The sequence below is a fragment of the Pituophis catenifer genome, unplaced genomic scaffold (genome assembly GCF_029215685.1).
Source record: "Pituophis catenifer annectens isolate HBS135680 unplaced genomic scaffold, rPitCat1.0.hap2 SCAF_6, whole genome shotgun sequence".
NCBI classification, from domain to species: domain Eukaryota; kingdom Metazoa; phylum Chordata; class Lepidosauria; order Squamata; family Colubridae; genus Pituophis; species Pituophis catenifer.
The window spans coordinates 92,020,620-92,042,006 of NW_027256886.1; the positions used below are offsets into that span (position 1 = coordinate 92,020,620).

General features: G+C 41.9%; 1 protein-coding gene across 9 annotated transcripts in view; it reads right to left on the bottom strand.

Annotated features, from left to right (window-relative positions):
* The window catches only part of LDB3 (LIM domain binding 3), a 174,331-nt gene that overhangs the window by 55,907 nt on the left and 97,037 nt on the right, over window positions 1–21,387 (bottom strand). For 7 of the 9 annotated variants that reach the window (XM_070945056.1, XM_070945055.1, XM_070945057.1 and 4 more), the window contains 2 exons: window positions 16,937–17,106; window positions 11,575–11,611 (listed from right to left, as the gene is read on the bottom strand). In XM_070945056.1, the coding sequence (XP_070801157.1) occupies window positions 11,575–11,611; window positions 16,937–17,106 (207 nt within the window). Of the gene's footprint in view, window positions 1–4,381; window positions 5,656–11,574; window positions 11,612–16,936; window positions 17,107–21,387 lie in introns of those variants that run through there. The other 2 variants (XM_070945064.1, XM_070945063.1) reach the window with 1 other exon arrangement.

Genomic DNA, 21,387 nt, shown 5'->3' on the forward strand with positions numbered 1-21,387 from the left:
CTAGCGGTCAGGAAATGTCTCCTTAGTTCTAGGTTGCTTTTCTCCTTGATTAGTTTCCCTCCATTGCTTCTTGTCCTGCCTTCAGGGGCTTTGGAGACTAGTTTGACTCCCTCTTCTTTGTGGCAGCCCCTGAGATATTGGAACACTGCTGCCATGTCTCCTCTAGTCCTTCTTTTCATTAAACTAGACATGCCCAATTCCTGCAACCGTTCTTCATATGTTTTAGCCTCCAGTCCCCTAATTGGTCTTGCCTAGAATTCGCCACCCTGCAAGAAAAGCATACAGGTTTTTTCAAACATGTTGTTTTTTTCCAAAAGGCAACTGGACTTATTTTGTTTTTCCTTGAAGACGTTTTGCTTCTCATCCACGAGGCTTCTTCAATCAACTGAAGGACTGAAGAAGCTTCTTGGATGAGAAGCAAAATGCCTTCAAGGCAGGCGTGGGATTCAAAAATTTTAGCAACCGGTTCTCTACCCAGTTGCTGGGTGGGTGTGGCCATGGTGGGCGTGACCTACTCCTGCACCGCCATGGGGGGAGGGCATTTGCACCCTCCCCAGGCTCCAGAGGCTTTCCTCAAGTCTCTGGGAGGGCAAAAACGGCCTCATCTGGACTCCAGAGGCCCCCCGGAGGCCAGAAATGGCCCCATTTCAGGACTTCCGGTACTTCTGGTAGGCCCGTTTTTTGCCCTCCCAAAGCCTCCACGTGGCATCCAAAACGGGCTGCATGGAGACTCCTGGGAGGGGAGGGGAGGGGTGGCCGGGCCGAGCCAGTCCTTGCAACTACCGGTTCAGTGAACCAGATGTAAAATTAGCATCCGGTTTGCCCGAACCGGCTGAATCCCACCCCTGCTTCAAGGCAAAACAACGGAAGTCCAGTTGCCTTTTGAAAAAAAGCACCTTTGGATCGACCATAGCCTGGATGACTGACGATCTCCATAGACATCCAGATTGACTGGTTGACGGCTTACGAAGGGTAGGTTATGATTGACCCAAAGGCAAATAAATAATAAATGGGAAATAGTTCAGTTGCCAGGTTTCTTGTAATGCTTTGCCTTTGATTTCAACAAATATTGCTAAAGAAGGCTCTGTTTAAAGCACGCTGGGTAAAAGTCACTGGGCGGAGGTCCAATTGCTTGACAGCCATGCTTGGCTGAATTCTCGTCAGCAAAGTGAAACAATTAAGCAGATCAGCAAATTGAGCACATTACCCATTGCAATTTGCTGTTTCGCTTCTACCAGTTTGCAGCGGGCACAAAAGGCTGCATAAATCTTACCTATTTATTATTTTATTTAAGCACTTATACGGAAAGAACTATTCTGCAGTGGTGGCAGGGGCATTGCAAAATAAAGAAATGAAATAGAAGGATATGAAAGAACGAAATAAGACGGTTTCCTCGTAGCAGAAATGAAGCCAATTCCAAGGAAATAGAAAGTACAGATCTCAACAAGCAGGGGTTCGTTTTAAATTAGGTAATACTTTGGATGCCAGCTGTTATGATTCAAATAATTCCTCTTACTGCCCAAAAAAAGTGATATTGTATGATATAATGGCCAATGGAGAAGAATCGTGCTAGCGATTACTCTCCGTTTTTGCACCAGAATCGAATGCAATTCTGGAGCATAGGCCTCAGGCCAATTCCCACATGCCTGTTTATCATCTGATGATTTAAATATCAAGTAACAACTTGTGTGAGTAAGCTAACCGTGATCGCACAAGGCCAAACTTCTGCAGGAGCAACACCATTCAAGGGAATTGGCTTTGACATGAAAGAGGGAGAGACTTTCGAAGATGTGCAATCAAAAAAATAAAAAGTAAGTACAAGGGTGAACTTCCACGTCTTTTGGGGTGCAGTATCTAACTATTGAGAGCGCTGATAATCTCTTTTCTGTTTTACTCCACATTGACTGTCCCAGTGGTGAAATCTAAAATTTGTTACTATCGGTTCTGTGGGCGTGGCTTGGTGGTGGTGGGTAATGTGACTGGGTGGGCGTGGCCAATTTTTTTTTTACTTTTAAAACCATTTTTTACATGTAAAACCATGTAAAAGAATGCTTTCAAAAGGCTCTGACAATCTCAGCTGAGTTGCCTGATCGTCAGAGCATTTTTAAAACCCTCTGCCGATCAGGCAACTCAGCTGGGATCGTCAGAGCCATTTAAAAGAAAAAAAACTTTTTTTCTTTTAAATGGCTTAACGATCCCAGCTGAGTTGCCTGATCGGCAGGCAACTCAGCTGGGATCGTCAGAGCTTGGCTCGTCAGAGCCATTTAAAAGAAAAAAAAGCCTCTGATGATCGCGCGGCTCAACTGGGCATGGGGGGCGGGGGCAGGGATTTTTGCTACCGGTTCTCCAAACTGCCCGCTGCCATCACTACTTACTCACCCGAGCCGGTCTGAACCAGGAGCATTTCACCCGTGGACTGTCCCAAAGGTGCTTTTTCAAAAGACAACTGGACTTTGGTTTTCCTAGGAATGACAAAGTCCAGTTGCCTTTTGAAAAAGCACCTTTGGGACAACCATGATCTGGACGACTGACAATCTCCATTAGACATCCACATTGACTGGTTGGCCAACACCGCTTACAAAGCCAAGTCAAAGTGGCTGTAGAAACTCCCTTTCAATGTCCCACAGAACCAGTGGTGGGCTGCCCCTGGTTCGGACCGGTTCGCAAGAACCGATAGTAAAACTGGCAGGAGGTCCCGCCCACTGCCCCGGATCTTGTCATTGGCAATTGTGCATGCGTGATCCTGTTGTGAACCAGTAGTAAAGGGAAGTAGAACCCACCCCTGCGCAGAACCTGTCATTTCGCTCAGCCACCCTTCCTGACATGAGCATGTCCTAGATTGCGTGGCCCACAGTCTCTGGAGGGATGATGAGTGTCAGGCCTGGAAGCCATCTTTTGCATTGAGCCTTCAGGCCTGCCACATTTACTACTGTGGGAAATTGGGAGGGGGGATTGTATGGAGCATAGGTGTTATATAGTCATAATAACATTCCTTTCTCAGAGAGTCAAGGACATCTTGGCCTGTACCTGGACGGATGAGACTGGAAGGCATCTCTAGTTGGGACTGTGCATTGATTGGACCACGTGATGGACATGTGGGTGCTGGGAAGGGACTTGGATTTTCCTTTGGTTGGGGAAAACCTGGAACCTTTCAGATCCGGGGTTCCCCAGATGTGCCAATATGACATCTCTAATAAAATGGAACTTTGAGGAACTTCAAGTCTTGGAGTCTTCTTTCATTGGGGGGTTTTACTGGGAACCCTGACAGAGAGGATAACCACCATGCCAAAGGGGAGGACCTAAAGCCACCCTCTGGCTGCCTCAGCTAGAGGGCAATGATGAGAAACAGATGTCCATGGGGACGGGTCTTCTGGAATCAATTAAGGAGACGTTCTCGCACCAGCGCAAAAAGATTGTGCAGGTCAAAGAGGAACTGGGAGAGGAACACTTTTTAGTGCAAAAACTAGTGTGAGAAATGGCCAGGACAAAATGCAATGCAGAGGTTTGCATGTTTAACTTCAGTGTAACCAGAGGTGGGATTCAAATATTTTAGCAACCGGTTCTCTGCCCGGTTGCTGGGTGGGCGTGGCCATGGTGGGCGTGTCCTACTCGGCCTCCTGTACCATGGTGGTGATGGGGCATTTTTGCCCTCCCCAGGCTGCGGAGACCTCTCTCGAGCCTCCGGGAGGGCGAAAACGGCCTCCCCCGGGCTCCAGAGGCCCTCCGGAGGCTGGAATCGGGCCCGTTTCCAGACTTCTGGAATTTCTGGGAGGCCCATTTTTCACCCTCCCAGAGCCTCCATGTGGGCGCTGCGCTTACCAAAACGGGTCCGTGTGGAGACTCCTGGGAGGGGCGAGATGGGATGGGTGGGGCCAGCCAGTCCTTGCAACTACCGGTTTGGCGAACCAGATGTAAAATTAGCATCTGGTTTCACCGAACCAGTCCAAACCGGCTGAATCCTACCCGAGTGTAACCCTGTAAGCAGTAACAAGTTTAGGTTGTGCAAACCAGTTATTTGCAGAGGAAAAGAAAGGGAGATACTCTGATAACTCTGATTCCCCCCCTCCCTGATTTCAGCAGTACACACCTAATTTGTGTGTGCATTCCCTCAAACAATGATTGCCCAGAAAGCAATGAAGCCCACAAACTGAACAAATGGACATTAGTTTGCGTAAACTCAGTTGCTTTAGTTGCAACTGAGAATAAATCTCTCTGCTTAAACCGAGTCTTAACCCAAGTATTTTCGGCCTGTCCTGATTTCTCTTGCATTCGAATTTTTCAGTTCACAGTTTGCAATTAAAAGAAGCAACAGGTTTTCCATTCCAAATCAAAGAGAGCAATAAATTAAGGGACTTGAGGTAAAAAGGCAAATACAATCATCTGTTTTGAGATTCTTTATTTCAGATAAAACCACGCTGCTATATACAAGAAAAGTAACTTTCAAAGCAACTGCAATACACGAAAAGCAAAATGTTGTCTAAAAGTTACACCATGCTGTCAACAACTCAGTGTATAAATTATCTTATATATATTTCTTTCAGGCCAACTTGCCTTTTGCTTCTGAACTATCTGCTTCCAACGCTGTTACTCACAGTGATGTGACGTAATAAATCCTGCCTCTTCAACATGCCCAACATACAAGGGAAAAAAAATGTGCATTGACTCAGAATGCAGGTAGTCCTCAACTTACAACAGTTCATTTAGTGACCGTTCGAAGTTACAACGGCACTGAAAAAAGTGACTGATGACCGTTTTTCACACTTACGACCGTTGAATTACGTCCCCATGGTCACGTAAAATTGACTCATATTTATGACGGTTGCAGTGTCCCGGGGGGCGGGGTGTCACGTGATCACCTGTTGCGATTTTCTGACAAGGAAAGTCAATGGGGAAGCCAGATTCACTTAACAACCGGGTTACTCACTTAACAATCACAGTGTGACTTGACCACTGTGGCAAGAAAGGTTGTGAAATGAGCCAAAAACTCACTTAACCAATGTCTCCCTTAGGAACATAAATTTTGGGTTCAATTGTGGTCGTAAGTCGAGGACTATCTTTATCAATATGGCCTAAATGAACTCTGCCAACTAAGAGATCTAGATTGTTGACCCAAGTCCTAGATACAATACATTTCTCTTCCAACTTCTGAATTCCAATATTCTTTAATCTATATTCTATAGCAATAGAGATTTAATCTGGCTATATATATATATGTATATATATATATATATATACCCACTTCCCCATTCAATATACATCGGTTAAAAGCCAGAAATTGTAACAGCCAAGTCACATTTTCTTTTAATGACTGAGAATCTATGAATTGGCCAACCAAATCAAACCACTTTACAATTGAGAGAACTTACAGACTGTATGAAAGAAACCATAATAACAAAGGCAAGCACTTAGAGGGGGAAAAAAAATAATAATTCGGAAAACAAATGACAATCATGTTTTTAGCTTCTTCAAGTTTTTGGAAGCTATGCTCTTATGCTAAACTCAGGAAAGGTGCTTATATTATATTCCTCTTCCAGCTGGGCACCTGAGCCACAGGACAGTTAACCCTTGACATTAAGGATTTGCGCGGAGAGGCCGTGATGCCAGTTGCGCAGTTTGGCAAAACGTGGGCCGTTACGCTCCGTTTCAAACCTCTCCCTGTGGCATGGAAAGACAAAGGGATGGGGAGGAGGAAGAGAGAGGAAGAGAGAGAGAGAGAGACAGATAGATAGATAGAGAGAGAGAAAGAGAGAGAGAGAGATAAGGGATGGAGAGATAGGGTTTAAGTTGCCTCCAAATGCTGTGTTAAAAACATATAAAATAAAAAGGACAAAGCAAAATCTTTTTTCGGGGGGTGGGGGGCAAAAATCAGAATTGCTCTACAATTTGGAAGCACCCAATTCTCCTTTTTTGGCCACATTTGGCTGGGCTTGACAGGGCTGCTTTTGCTAGAAATCCATCCTTTGGCCAGTAAATTTCCATTTGCTCCAGCAAACAAAAGTTTAACAGCGCACACAAACAAATGCGAAGGCTTTCTGCATCTAAGTTAGCTTCTCATTGTACAGCAAGTATTGATTTGAGTGGCAGTAGAGAGGTTATCTTTCTGTTATTATGGAATAATGGATGCTCCCTGGAAGTGATGTTATAGATTTGGGCATAAATAATGCCCATCTCTTTGGGGTTTTAAATAATAAAATTCGAGTGGCGTCAGTGTTGTGGTAAGAAAGAGGGCATTCCCTTAAGTAACTATACGACACGTGCAATTCATTCAAATTCATTGAATTTGGATCAACTCTAGTCTCTTTTCTTTTTTTTAAAAAAAAAGGCTTTTGAGTGGGTAAAAAAAATAAAATAACAAAAGAGAAAGGATTTGTTGGGGAAAAAATTGATTCCTGTTTGGAGGGTTTGTTAGGCTAGTAACAACCCCCCCCTTAAATTTTTTTTTTTTTTGAAGCACACGACTTCAGAAATTTAAATTTGTTTAGATGCCGTTCTGGAGAACGAATCAAATCAGATGGAAAAGAAAGCATTACATTCTCCTCCACAGATTCTGTTTTTCTCGTACACAATCCCACCTCAAACTGATTTGTAAAATTCATCTGGAGATGGGTTTAAAGGTAAAGGTTCCCCTCGCACATATGTGCTAGTCGTTCCCGACTCTAGGGGGGAATGTTTCATCTCCGTTTCAAAGCCGAAGAGCCAGCACTGTCCGAAGACGTCTCTGTGGTCATGTGGCCGGCATGACTCAACGCCAAAGGCACATGGAACGCTGTTACCTTCCCACCAAAGGTGGTCCCTATTTTTCTACTTGCATTTTTTACATGCTTTCGAACTGCTAGGTTGGCAGAAGCTGGGACAAGTAACGGGAGCTCACTCTATTACATGGCACTAGGGATTCGAACTGCTGAACTGCCAACTTTTCGATTGACAAGCTCAGTGTCTTAGCCACTGAGCTACCGGGTTTGCTTTCCCCTAAAAATATCTACAGGAAGTCTGAACGCCTTGACTAAGTACCATGGTCAAATGTGCAGTGGTGCACCGAAGCAAGAGGCTGTGCTACTGAGAAGGGAGGGAATGACTCCTATTTTTCCTTAAAAAACCCTCAGATCAAATCAGACCTCTGCTTGCCATTTCCAACCGAGTTCACACGCCTGCTTGTAAAAACAAGAGAGTGATCTTTCTTAATGACTGTAGCGACCGAAGGAATTCAGGAAGACGGTCTGATGTGTCTATGCTGGATGCTCTATTGCAAGGGGTGTCAAACTCAATTTCATTGAGGGCCACATCAGGGTTGTGTTTGACCTCGAGGGGGCAGGGTGGGCATGGCCAGCTTGACGTCACTCATGTCAGACCACTGTGGTGGCCCGAGTGTTTTGCCAGTGAAAACGGGCTCCCAATCTCTGTTTTCGACTGGGACCAGTGGTGGGTTGCTCCTGGTTCTGTCCAGTAGTAAAAGCGGCGGGAGGCTCCGCCCACCTGCCCGGACATCATAATTGATGATCTGCGCTTGTGCAGAAGTGCGCGTGCGCGTTCCCATTGTGAATCGGTAGTAAAGGTAAGTAGAACTAACCCCTGACTGGGACAGCCTCTTGCAACCCTCTTGTCAGGGAAAACGGAGGTCGGGAGGGAGGCTGTCCCAGCCAAAAATGGAGATTTGGAGCCCATTTTTGCTGGCAGAGGGCAGTCCTTTGCTGTTTCCAGGGTGGCCCTACGGGCCAGATCGAAACACTCTGTAGGCTGGTTGCGGCTCTCTGGCCTTGAGTTTGACACCTCTGCTTTACCGTATTAGTTGCATGGATGAAATTAGAAGCAGAAGCATCTTTCAGCTCTAGGGATCTGAAAGATCATTTCAGCCCAGCAGGAGAAGGAACAGAAGCGCCTTCTCCCTGCTGTCTGCAGTTCCAGTTCTCCTTGGAATCTTTGTTAGGTGCAAATTGCATTAAAAAAAAAAAAGCAGGCCTTAATTTAAATCACATCGTCATTAAAGTCTCATTAATTTGGGCTTCACCCTGTTTTTCCAGAACTTTTGTTAACATAATGACTTCAAGAACATCTCTACTGCTTCCCAAACTTGACTGGGGTTGAGAGAAAGATAAATTAGATTACAGACAGAAGCTTTTTTAGGGCATGCTAGTTTTTGCATTTACAGGTATACTTGCCTTTGATTTAATATGGCTTCCTTCCTTCCTCTATCTCCCTTTCCTCCTTCTTCCTCCCTTCCTTTCTCCCTTCCCTCCTTTCTTTTTTTCCTTCCTTCCCCCCACCTTCCTTCCTTCTTCCCTTCTCCTTCCCTTCTTTCTTTTTTCTTCCTTCCCCTACACCTTCCTTCCTTCCTTCATTCCTTCCTTCCTTCCTTCCTTCCTTCCTTCCTTCCTTCCTTCCTTCCCTCCCTCCCTCCCTCCCTCCCTCCCTCCCCTCCTCAATCCAGCTTGCTGTCATGTACCTAGTAACCAAGAACTCTAGCAATGGCAGCGCAGCAGAGGCTACGGATTCTACCGCATTTGTTAGCAAGTGAGATCCAACAATCTTATGAATTACAGCTCATTCACTCATTCTTTCTTTCTTTCGTTTTCTCATTCATAGATACGAAGAGGCCCTTAGCTACCATCAAAAGGAGAGAAGCACATCCGACATCCAGTTAAAGGACACCTTTGGTGGTACAAAAGGCACAGCACCTGGTCTTAGAGCAGGTGGCTTCCAGGGCAGAATTCAACAGCTCTAAGGAGCAGGGCAATCTCCCCTTAGCTTCTTTGATTTCTTTTCATAAAGTTGGGAAAAATGCTTGCGAAGGGCTGATGTTATGCTATTCATTCATCACCTCAATCAGTTCACGGGTGTGACTTTGGGTGTAAAACCCAAGATATGTGGTGCTGAATGCCATGGTGGGTAGGGAGGAGGTCCTCTCCCTTCCTGCTGATAATTTGAGGTTCTGCTCTTTGATAATGCTAACATTACTAGGTTCAGCTCTGTGGCTGTGTTCACCATCAGTCATATCCCAATTGACTTAGGCACCCACAACCCAAAATTCCTTTTTTTGTGGCTTTTTAGAGAAACCTATCAGTCTGACCATGATCATTGAACACTGAGAGCGCATTCTGAGGTAGGAACGAGACAAAAAAATAATAATCGTATGATCCCTAGAGGAAAACCATATCACACTTACCACCTCCCCCAACACCCTTCTTCTAAGCCACGATTGCTATGTTCATACAGCATGGTAAGCCAAAACAAGCACATAATGCTACAACTTAATGGAATAACACCATCCAGTCAGAGCTGAAGATTCTTCTCGGATGAGAAGTGCAATGTCTTCAAATAAAAAACCAGAAAGTCCAGTTGCCTCTTGAAAAAGCACCTCTGGGACAACCATAATCTGGATGACTGAGAATCTCCGTAGACATTAAGCTGATCTGACACTTACTAAATTCTTAAAAGAAAAAAAAAAAGAAACACCCTATTTGGTCCTTAACTGATCACAGTGAAGACCATGAGCCTTGCTAACTCGAATCGACTAAAGGTGCAACCTCTATGTAGTTTATGTGGGAAGAAGTCTCTGAGTTGATCGTCACGGTTTTTGAAAGTTGCCTCATTTGCTATCCCCTCAAGTTTGAGGAGGCCTCCAATTTTGACATAATTTTGGCAAATAAAAAAAGAAGACCCATATGTAAAAGTAAGATAGACATCTTCATCAGGAAGCTATGTGACAGAGAACAGAATATAACTGTTGTTGGCTTATTAATCGTAACAACTACTTTCATAGCTACAGGTTGACCTATCTTAGCAAATAGGTCAGCTTGATAGATTATAAAAAGAGAGTCAGTTGGTCTAATGGTTAAAGCATTAGACTAGAATCTTGAAGAGTGTGACTTTTAGCCCTACCTTAGGCACAAAACCAGCTGGATGACCTTCAGCTGGTCACGCTCAGCCCTAAGAAGAAGACAAGGGCAAACCACTTCAAAAAAATGTCCAGAAAATTGCAAGAGTCAGTCTACGCAGTTAGCAACTCTGACTCAAATCATCACCCACACAAACACACACACACAGAGACACACATACACATACAAATCAATCTTATGTGAAGTCCCCTCAAGACAGTCCCACCCTGGTTCCCCAATAGCCTAAAGCTACCTCTGTGCCTTGGATAGCATCCAATTCCTTTGGGTTTCACCAATGAGAAATGCTTATATCCATTGCTTGCTATTGGAGTAACCCAGATACTGTTGGTAGCTAACTCTACCATCAGCAGTGATAGTATTTCTAAGGCAGAGATATGAAAAGAAAATATCTAAGGTTGGTTCTGCCAGCTGCTATAGTTACCCAGATGTTTCTCATCACCCAGCAGCTTGATTTAAATCTCAAAACAGAATTGGAGTGATAGCAGCTATTACTGGACTCTTATCAAATCTCTAAAGGATGGGTACATTTTCCTGAAATGGTTCAATATACATATACGGCAGGTGTACATGCAACTAAAACTTCACCCAGGACAATTGAGATGCTGAAATTGCATCACAATTCTTACACAGAAATGTCTCCTATGTACAAATTTGGCAACCTATGAAATTTAGATCTCTGTTCCATAAGAATTCTGCTACATGCAGTGAAGCCCTTGGTCTGTAGATCTTCTAAGGCCAAAGAGAGAAGGAGAATTCCAACTAGATCGACAACTGTCATCCATCACGGAAAGCATGTGCAGCCAACTGTAGTTGCAAATATATTTTAACAATTACAGACAACGGGGAGCTTGGGCACCAAAATCTCAGGGTTCAAAACTCAACAAAAGCCAACCTGTGTTAGCACAATGGAAACTTTGGCAGGACAAATAAGCCAGATCACAAACCAAAGGCCCTGTTTCTAAGAAGACATTCAGGAAGGCGGGGATATGACAACAAGAAGAAGAGGTTTCTCTTCTCCAGACCATCACAACTAAACTAGAGCAAAACAAAAGTGAAGCCGGTAGCCAATTCCAAGAACGCAATTGCAACCGCCTTAAGATAGGTTAAAAAACCTGAGCTTCTAAATATTTGCAAATGGACAAACATTTCACTCTAGTAGCAAAAGCAGTCCTGTGTGCTCACACTGCAGTATTTTGAGAAGATCGATCCAAATAAATTTGTTGGGAATGGATTAAACTTCCCCCTTTGATTTAGTTTCTGCAATGACACTCTGTGATTGTCTTGTTCATAACATTGGAACAACAACATTTGTGCACCTCAGTTGAAACAAATGCTAATCCCAGCATCATCCCAATAAATGCTTGTTAAAACTGCAATCCAAGAGTAGGGCAAAGCACATGCAGGCCGGTTCGTTGAGTCTTTCTGGCAAAGTTAGCCCATCACAACCCTCAGGAGATCCTTCTACCAAAACTTCTCATCAAGTGCTCCCTGGAATTACAATAAGTTCTCATCTGGTGTGCTTTGGATGTCTGGTTAAACCAAAAGCATGTTTGTATTTTAGTGATTTGAGTAGAAGTAGTAGGTTTTTTAAGGGTGAAAAATCTAATGGGCATAAAAAATTCAATTAATGCTAGTTCTTGTTATCGGTTAACAGAAGGCCAGAAGGTAGCTAATTGCCTACCTTGATCTTCTCAAGGCATCTTCATCTGGATCTTGCACTGCAGATGAAAAATTGGTAATGTTAGAAGGAGAAGCATCAGGCAAGACGTTTGAATGGAGAATGAAACCTTACTACAGTTTGTAGGGAAGGACTACATCTTACTCTCACCAGGAAAGGTCACTCTATAGAGGAAATCTACCGGAATCTCTCAGCATCATTTATTTTATCTAGAAAGTATCCGTACCTTCCAGTTTAGATCATAGTCATATTTCCCAATGGAACTTATTTGAAGAACGAGGGACAAAGTGGTTGTCCTATCCATTCTATAGCTAAGTCCATTGTATCACAGTTTTCAAACAAAAGTTTTAATTTGAATCCTCTCTGAAATTCCTATCTGCTTTGTCAATCTCGAAAAGTCTCCCCCAAATAAACTTTTAGGAAAATGGATTTATACTGGCATTATTGACAGATTGCCTGATATTTGATCTAGTCAATCCCAAAGCAGGGGGTGTTTAATAATTGTGAAAAAATAAGAATAAACTATACGGCAGAAGGGCTGTTTTGCTTTTCGCTAATGAGAGTTGGTGATAGATTCATTCTTTACCAACAGATGGTTGATTGACAACACTGTTCATCTGCTATGCAAAACAATGTTTAATCCAGATAGCCCTACAGGAAAGTGGATTACTTGGGAAGGGGCTTGGCTGTGAGGTTTCAAACCAGAGTCCAGCATGGATATTGCATGGATATTGCAACTTCTGCAGCTTATTGTAACCACCATTAATATCATGACTTAGTTTGAAATTTGGAATCTTCTTGTTGTAGTGGAACATGCTTCAGTCTGTATGAACTGCTATTGTTTTGATTTGGAAGACTTTCTTTCCTTGGCTCTTTCCTGATCTAATTTCAGCATTGATTTTTCCCCCCCTGCACAGTAGACACAAAGGTCAAAATGATGCTGCCTAGCTCTTCTTAGTTGGGCTGAGAAGTGGCCTTCAGCCAGTTCTCCTGAACGTTCTCTTCAGAATGTTAGGTCATGATCTTCTGAAATGTTATGTATTTGGCCCAGCAGGAATTATAAAGCTTTCAGCCATTTTTCAATAGACTTCAGTGTCAGAAAAAGGCAGAAGGACTTACACTTTTACACTTCTGAAAATGAGTGTCATCAAATACGGGTAAAACCAAACTATATCCTGAAATTTTAAGAAGCTCAAAAGAAGAAGATCTTTCTATCCTTTCTGGTCTTCACCCACTCCCAAGCCTCTTCCAAGAGTCAGGTGATTTGTTGACCAAGGAGAATCATACTAAATTTGATAGCTCACTTCTTGGTTTGAGGCAATCCCCTTGTCTTACAAGACTTCTCTATATCTGTACATGGAATCTACAATGGTTTTAGGGAGTCTATTCAAGTGAGAACACAGAATGTTGTAGAGAAGATGCAGAATGAGAAATGCAACTTTCATAAACTTCCTTCACATATGCCTTAACTTAGGAGGTAGGGCTAAATCATTAATTCAGATGCTCTGGTTCTGCTTAAGTGGAAGCAAACTTCTCAATTTCTATGGATTAATTTGGTGGACTTCCTTCTGAGTACAGGTAGTCCTCGACTTACGACCACAACTGAGCCCAAAATTGATGTTGCTAAGTGAGAAATTTGTTAACTGGGTTTTGCCCCATTTTATGACTTTTTTTCTGCCACATTTGTTAAGTGAGCCATTGCAGTTGTTAAATTAGTAACATGATTGTTAAGTGAATCTGGCTTCCCCATTGATTTTGCCTGTCAGTGACCCCCCAGGACACTGCAACTGTCATAAATATGAATCCGTTGCCAAGCATCTGAATTTTGATCACATGACCATGGGGATGCTGCAATGGTCATAAGTGTGAAAATGGTCATAAATCACTTTTTTCAGTGCCGTTGAATGATCACTAAATGAACTGTTGTAAGTCGAGAATTACCTGTAGTGTATCAACCCTAATCATTGTTTTTGGAAACTATACCTGAGTTAAACAGTTTAGAACAGAAATCTTCAAACTTGGCAGCTTTAAGACTTGTGGACTTCAACTCCCAGAGTTCTATATAATTGGCTGGAGAATTCTGGGAGTTGAAGTCCACAAGTCTTAAAGCTGCCAAGTTTGAGGACCCCTGGTTTAGAAGGTTATTGAGGTAGGTCAAAAGTGACCTTGATGGGAATTCATTGTGATCAGGTAGACAAGGAATCAATTGCTGAGAATCAACAGAGTTATTTTCCCATTCACATGAGACCAGAGCTCAATTTGAATCTTGTTTTACTGTGTTTGTTTACAAGAAGGTTGGCATGATCTATAGAGTAGATCAAGTCAAGTCAAGTCAAATCATATCAAATGTTTAATATGGTCATAGACCAGCGCTGTTCAATAGTTAGGTTTTCTGCCCAAATTATGGTGTGTTGTTGTGTACCATCTTGCAAAACATAGATTTTGCTGTTCCAATGATCACTACTATAAAATCTAGGCTGGATATTGTGATATTTTCAAGGGACCTCCACCTGAAACTTTGATTATTTGAACGCCACAAAATGGAATGCAAAAATGCTTTAAAACAAAGATAGTAGAACCTTGGGTTTACAATTCTCCATTTAAATGCAAGCAACAAATTTTTAATTAGGACTTCATCCTCAAATAACAACATAAATTGTTTCCAATGCAGTCTGGACAATTGGTTTAATTTACATCATTTGCCGCAATCGATGCAAACGATATAAATCAATGCAAATAACATAATTACATCAATTATGTCACTCCATGGTGACAATGTACCTCAATTATGTAATTATGCAAATGCTGTAAATTACCTCAAGTTGCCTATGGAAAGTAACCGAAGTATCTGAGAAACATTCTATCTCAACCTCCTAAAATCTGCCTATTTCTATCTAGCCTCCATTGTCATCTCTTTATGAATATATGGCATTTTCACGGCCATAACTACGTTCTTACAAAATACTTCCAGCATTCCACCGCTAACTCAATCAAAACTCCTTGGTAGTTTTGTTGCAATCACAATAATTGTTTCTAAATTATCTTTGGGCATTAAGGATCACTGCCTCCTTATCTCTGTGGCCCAAGAAGGCCTCAACAGCTCTAACTGAAGTTACTTAGTGTCTGAAGGTGCAAATTCTCTAACAGAAGATCTTGCTTTCTCTCCAACTCTTTTCTTGGAGGAATAGATGGCAAGATGGATTTTGATGGTATTTTCACAACACAGTTTATGATGCAAAGTTACCTTGTTTCTCCCAAAATAAGATCAAGTCTTATATTAATTTTTGCTCCAAAAGATGCATTATGGCTTATTTTCTGGTTAGGTCTTATTTTGGGGGAAATACAGTACTAAATGCATCCATCTGGCTGACAATCTTAACTGGGGCTTATTTTTGGGGTAGGGCTTATATTACGAGCATCCTGAAAAAAATTATGCTAGGGCTTATTTTCTGGTTGGATCTTATTGTCAGGGAAACAGGATAGTTGTAGTCGGGGCAAAACTGGGGCATTTTTGAGCTAATTCTCACCTTCTGGGAGGATTAAGTGACTTAGATCAATGCTACTTTTGATGTTTTCACAATATTCTCATGTTCCATTGACCCAATTAAGTATATGGTGTGAACAGGACTACTGTCTGTAATTTCATCAAGACTCAGAAGTATTCCAGAGAAAGTAAGATGGTGGTATGGGGCTCTTGGTGTTTTGTGAGTTTGGTTGTTTTCTTGCAGATGTTCCATTATCATACTGGGTAACATCGTGCTAGAAGGGAGTTAACATTGAAGATGTTACCTATGCTGCTAATGAAATGTTTGCAAGGAATGAACTAAACTCAGATAGCACCAAGGATCCCACAGGTCAATTCTGAGCTACACGTTTGGTCTTCTATAACAGGGGTCTCCAACCTTAGCAACTTTAAGACTTGTGGACTTCAACTCCCAGAGTTCCTCAGCCAGCAAAGCTGGCTGAGGAACTCTGGGAGTTGAAGTCCACAAGTCTTAAAGTTGCCAAGGTTGAAGACCCCTGTTCTATAAGGTGGTGGTAATCCAACTGTCCTTGCTTCCCCCTAATCTGGCACCACAGATTCTTCTCTACCTTCTTGCGTTGACTTCTGCCTGCCTTTGCTTCTCTACCTGAGGCTGGCATTTGCCTTCTGTGGGAGGACAAACAAGGTGGTTGATGGTGCCAATGAAAGGATACCCTAACAATGCCCTTTCAAACCTGGTAGTGATTTTCAGTGAATTACAAACAAAAGTGGCTGTTCCTTAAAAAACTGTAATTCAGCTTTTCTTTGAAACTGAGGATTTGCCTTCCTCCTCCCTTTCTTTATGATAATGAACCCTTCCCCCTTCCCGCCCCCCCTCTTCCAGTGGGGCTACAATAGCACTTCTGACTGACATCTTCAGGGACTTCTTGAAAATGTTGTATTGTCTTCATATTCTGTGATGGTGGGTCTATTTCTCTTGTGATAGTGATAGTGCGATAGTGTTCTCATTTCTGTTGTAAAGTAGTTCTGAATCACTAAATAAATACCTGGTTGTGAGACAAGATGTAAATATCACAGAGTACAGTCTGAAAAAGTATAATAAATTGGAGAGACAAAAATGCTCACCTAAGATTATTGCCCCTTAGAGTTAAGGATTCACCCAAAGGATTTTAATTTTATAACAGAGACCTGGAGGCCTAACCTAAAGAAGACATCTGTCTGTCTGTCTGTCTGCTTGGCTGTCTCTCTCTTTCTCTCCATCCATCCATCCATCCATCCATCCATCCATCCATCCATCCCTATCTATCTATCTATCTATCTATCTATCTATCTATCTATCAATCTAATCTAATCTAATCTAATCTAATCTATATCTATCATCTGTCTATCCTATTATCTATCTATCTATCTATCTATCTATCTATCTATCTATCTATCTAATCTATCTATCATCTCTCTATCCCTCCATCCCTCCATCCCTCCATCTATCAATAAAAAAGCTATATATCAACTGTCTATCCCTCCCTCCCTCTCTCATTCCCTCCCCCATCTATCTATCTATCTATCTATCTATCTATCTATCTATCTATCTATCTATCTATCTATCTATCTATCTTGTCAATCCCTCCATCCATCCTCTATCCTTCTATCTATCTATCTACCTATCTATCTATCTATCTATCTATCTATCTATCTATCTATCTCCTATCTATCATTAATTTATCTCTCTCTCTCTCTTTGTATTTATCTATTTGTCTATCTATCTTTCTTTGTGTGTGTGTGTGTGTGTCTAAGCAAGCACCGACCACTGATACCCAACAGAGTGAGGAGAAAGGAAGTTTTCCACGAAAGAGGCGAACTGGGCATCCCAGCTGGACTTACTGTACTCAGTTCCTGTCATCTGAGCAAGGACTCGGAAGGACTTTGACTGCAAGTGGGAAGATCGGCGGCTCCAATCATCCAGCTCATCTTCAGACTTGTTTTGAGTTTTAAGCACAGCCTGATAGACTGGAGAGGCACTGTCTACATGAGGGTCTTTAACAGGAAGGTTACTGCAATGCAGAAAGTAACATGCACTGTAACATGGCTCATGAGATTGGCCCCGCCCTTCCCCAACATCCTTGCTGATGTTTAGCCTCAGATCCACGATGGCTTCTTCTTAGCCCCAGAAATGAAGTCGTTACTTGTGAAACAAGCAGATACAAGGAAGCCATGATGCAAAGTTGCCTTTCTCTTCACAGGAAGCATGGAGACTATTGTTGTCTAGAACACTGCATCACACCAAGAGAAGTAATCTGGATAGGACATTTCTTCATCACATTGGACAAGCAAAATTTACCAGTTTATTTATTTGCCTGGCTTGCAACTTTTGGAAATAGCTCAATTATCATAGCAGTTCAGAGAATGGCATAGGATTACTCATAATTCCAGGAAGCTGCTGACCTGTTTCCACTACTTAGACCAGAGGTCTTCAAACTTGGCAGCTTTAAGACTTGTGGACTTCAACTCCCAGAATTCTCCAGCCAGCATAGCTTTGTGGACTTCAACTCCCAGAATTCTGGGAGTTGAAGTCCACAAGTCTTAAAGCTGCCAAATTTGTAGACCTCAGACAATGACTGAGTTAAACATTGAAACTTTGGGAATACAGAATCCACACCTACGTTTTCCAGGAAAAAAACTGATCTTCCCAAAGCCTTTTCACCAAGAGAATGCTGCCTTAACAACCTCATCAGCTTCCTCCTCATTGGCATGGCTTGGAGTAGGAAGTGGTGATTTGAATACTGCATCTGACTGGTGTTTGGGAGGCCTTGACAATGAGTTCTATAATGAAAAGTCTTTCTGTTTTGGGTTTTCGACTACTCTTCTCTTCTTCTGATTGGTTTGTGAAGTCCCTATAACATGCATGCCCCATCATTGATCCAATTAAGTGTGTTGTGTGGATAGGACTTCCATGTGACTGATTATGATGTTTCAGAATTTGCAGACCAGCAGAGATCACAGTGTGAAGCCACATCTATGTGAAACTGTCACTAGCATGTGGTCCCAAGAAACTGAATGGAATTATATGGAGTAGACTTTCTAGGGCTACATCTTTGTGGTGGCTTCATGGGCTGGGTATGGAGATTCAATGCCACGTCTCATTTCCTAATTCCCACTGTCCTTCTTGATCTTTGTTCTCCAGGGACAGTAACACGTTTCTTCTGCCACCTCCCCAATATATACTAGTCTCCCATTGCAACTGAACAACTGATCAGATGTACACCAAAACTCAGTCAGCTACTTCTGAAGTTCATAGCAAAAGCCAAAGGAGTCTGGCCAATATCCATGTTGGCTAGAAATTATAGCAGCTTAAATATAACACTTAAAAATCACAGAGGTAGGGGAACAATTGAATAATTTGAAAAACTGTTCTCAATAGTAGTATTTGCGCCAAGAAAGTATCATCAACCCACCCATAACAGTCTCAGGAGGACACATTGAATGACTTGAAGGAAAGGACCATGCCTTCAAGCACACCTGGTGGAATAAGAAAGTCCGGGAAGCCTACAGATGTTGGTGAAGCCCCATCAACTGTAGTCAAGTTAGTTGATTGATTGATGGGAATCATATCATAGTTCAACACCATCTGAAGAGTCAGAAGTCTTCTCCTCACATGTTTTGCTGGAGCTACCGCAGATATCTCATCTAGCATTCTGTTTATAACAGTGACCAAGCCAAATGTTTGTTGAAGCTCCCAAGCAGATAACGATTATGACAGAATTTGCCATATCATTTATCAGCATCACAGAGTCTTGTGAAATATTGGCTTTGAACAATGCTAATTCTTTGTTCCATGCATTTATCTAATCTGCCTTTAAACATCTCCTCACTTTGTGCTAACAAATATCTCAATTGTGTTCTCCTCAAGAGAACTTCGCTTTGTTTATTGTTGGCTTTTATTTTCTTAAAAGAATAATAGCCAACAATAGATGTCAGATAGTTCCCCATATTAACTATATCATTGACAGTTGATTACTTAAACAAGAGAGTTAATAATATCAGATGTTACATAGGAGGGGGAAAGTCCATATACTTGATGCAAATAGTAGAATGCAGTTTAGAATTCTGGTCTGTGTATTGACGGTGCTAGCACCAGAAAATAGTTTAGCTTACTCCATTAAAGCAAAAACCTATTACGATTGACAGAAAACCACAAAAATCTGAATGGAATTGTAATCAACTGAATCAACTGGAATCAACTGAATCTGTGAACATTAATCTTTCATAGGAGACATGGACACTACATAGCCCAAATAGGCCTGCAAGGGAAGCTGTGAATTTAGAAGGGAAAAGGGAAAAAAAGAGGATTTCTTGTGAAGCACAAATGAAAGGAAAATGCTAATATAAACAAAAAACACCCAGCTCAACAAATGAAAAAAAGAAGAAGAAAAAAAAAAAAGAGAAAGCACACAAAAGAAAAGCAAACTGTGTCAAAGGCTAGAGTGAAGGACACAATATGTTTAGTAATATATCCATGAAAATTCACATAAATGTTGTATTTGCCCAGAAAGAGATCTCTGGTGAAATTCTTGGGAAACTCATGGGACAAAAAAATAATAATTCTTGAATACAATCCAAGATGCAAGAAAACACAATGAATGTGTGTGTATCTCTAAGAACTGATCGTGAATCAAAACACCTCCTAAACACAAATAAGATTTGGTCCAGAGATGACCTTAAAGAAATGATGTGGGAATTATCCTTGGAATTGTGGATTTTTTTTTTATTTTTCCTTTCTCCATTAACTCCCTTTTGCTTGTTTTGATCAGGATTAAATGCAGACCTCAATCGTACTTAAAATAGATCCACTGAAATTAGTTGCGGACAAGAGGATTCATTCATCAGGTCATTTAAGATTTGTGGATTTCAGAGAATCTTTTCTGAAGCAGCTCTGGTTCCACTACATGGATTTTACTTCTGTTACTAATATGTCATCCTACACGGATCTCCAAAATGCATTTATTGACTTACTCCGGTTTATATGCCACGACAGTCCAAAGACTGCGAATAGCTTTCGACCACATGCGAAATATGGACAAATACAGTAAGAACCAAGTACAGAAATAATTTAAACCATAACTGTTATGTAATTGCAAGATTAATTTCCAGGATCTACAGTATATATCATGTCTGGCCACCAAGGGAGAATCAGTTGGCTAACGCTACCTAAGAGGACAACGTTTGTATCCCAGGACCCCAAATCTTCTGGCAAGAGAGGAACTTATTGAATGGCAGAACATTTTTGTCTACAATCTACACATCAGGTCTAAAGAGAAATTTCTCAGAAAGCTGCTCTATATGTGATTCTACTACTAGTGCAAATCTGAGGTGGCTTCCAACAACCACATGCAGATAAATCCTTTCATAATACACAAAGCTTAAACCAGCGAACCGACTTCCATGCCCATTGAGTGGGATTTCACTGAAGCCACTGGAGTTTTGTGGAGTATGTGTTCCTTCTTTGGATCCATTATCCCAGTGATAATGGATCCCAAGTGTGATTAGCTCCTTGAGAAATATCTCTGAAGCATTGCCACCAAATATGGGTCCATTCAGATTTATGTAAATGACTGAAGACTGAGTTACAACAACCTCGGAAAAGGTGCTTTATCACTTGTAAGGCACTTGCAGGCATCATACACACACACAGAGAGAGAGAGGGAGAGAGGGAGAGAGAGAGAGAGAGAGAGAGAGAGAGAGAGAGAGAGATACACACACAGAGAGAGACACACAGAGAGGCACATTGTAGGCATTTGACAATCAGCTCACATTTACAACTGGTTGCAGCATCCTTTGGTCAAGTGACCATGATTTGCATCTTTTTAGCCAGTTTCCAATGTTTTTGGGGTTTTTTGCCAATTTCTGGGGAGAAAATACTCATTCTGGAGAAAGGATTTGGATTTACAACCTTGTTGTAATTTACTTAATGATCACTGTAAAAATGGTCCTGAAATTGGATCCAGACATGTGAGAACGTCGATTTATGACTCTTATGACTTAGAACAGCCACGGTGGTGCAGTGGTTAGAGTGCAGTACTGCAGGCTACTTCTGCTGATCACCGGCTGCCAGCAGTTTGGCAGTTCGAATCTCACCAAGCTCAAGGTTTTCTCAGCCTTCCATCCTTCCGAGGTGGATAAAATGAGGACCCAGATTGTTGGGGGCAATAGGCTGAACTCTGTAAACCGCTTAGAGAGGGCTGTAAAGCACTATAAAGCGGTATATAAGTCTAAGTGCTATTGCTATTGCTAGACTGAAATTCTGGTCCCAACTGCATTTGTAAATTGAGGATTAT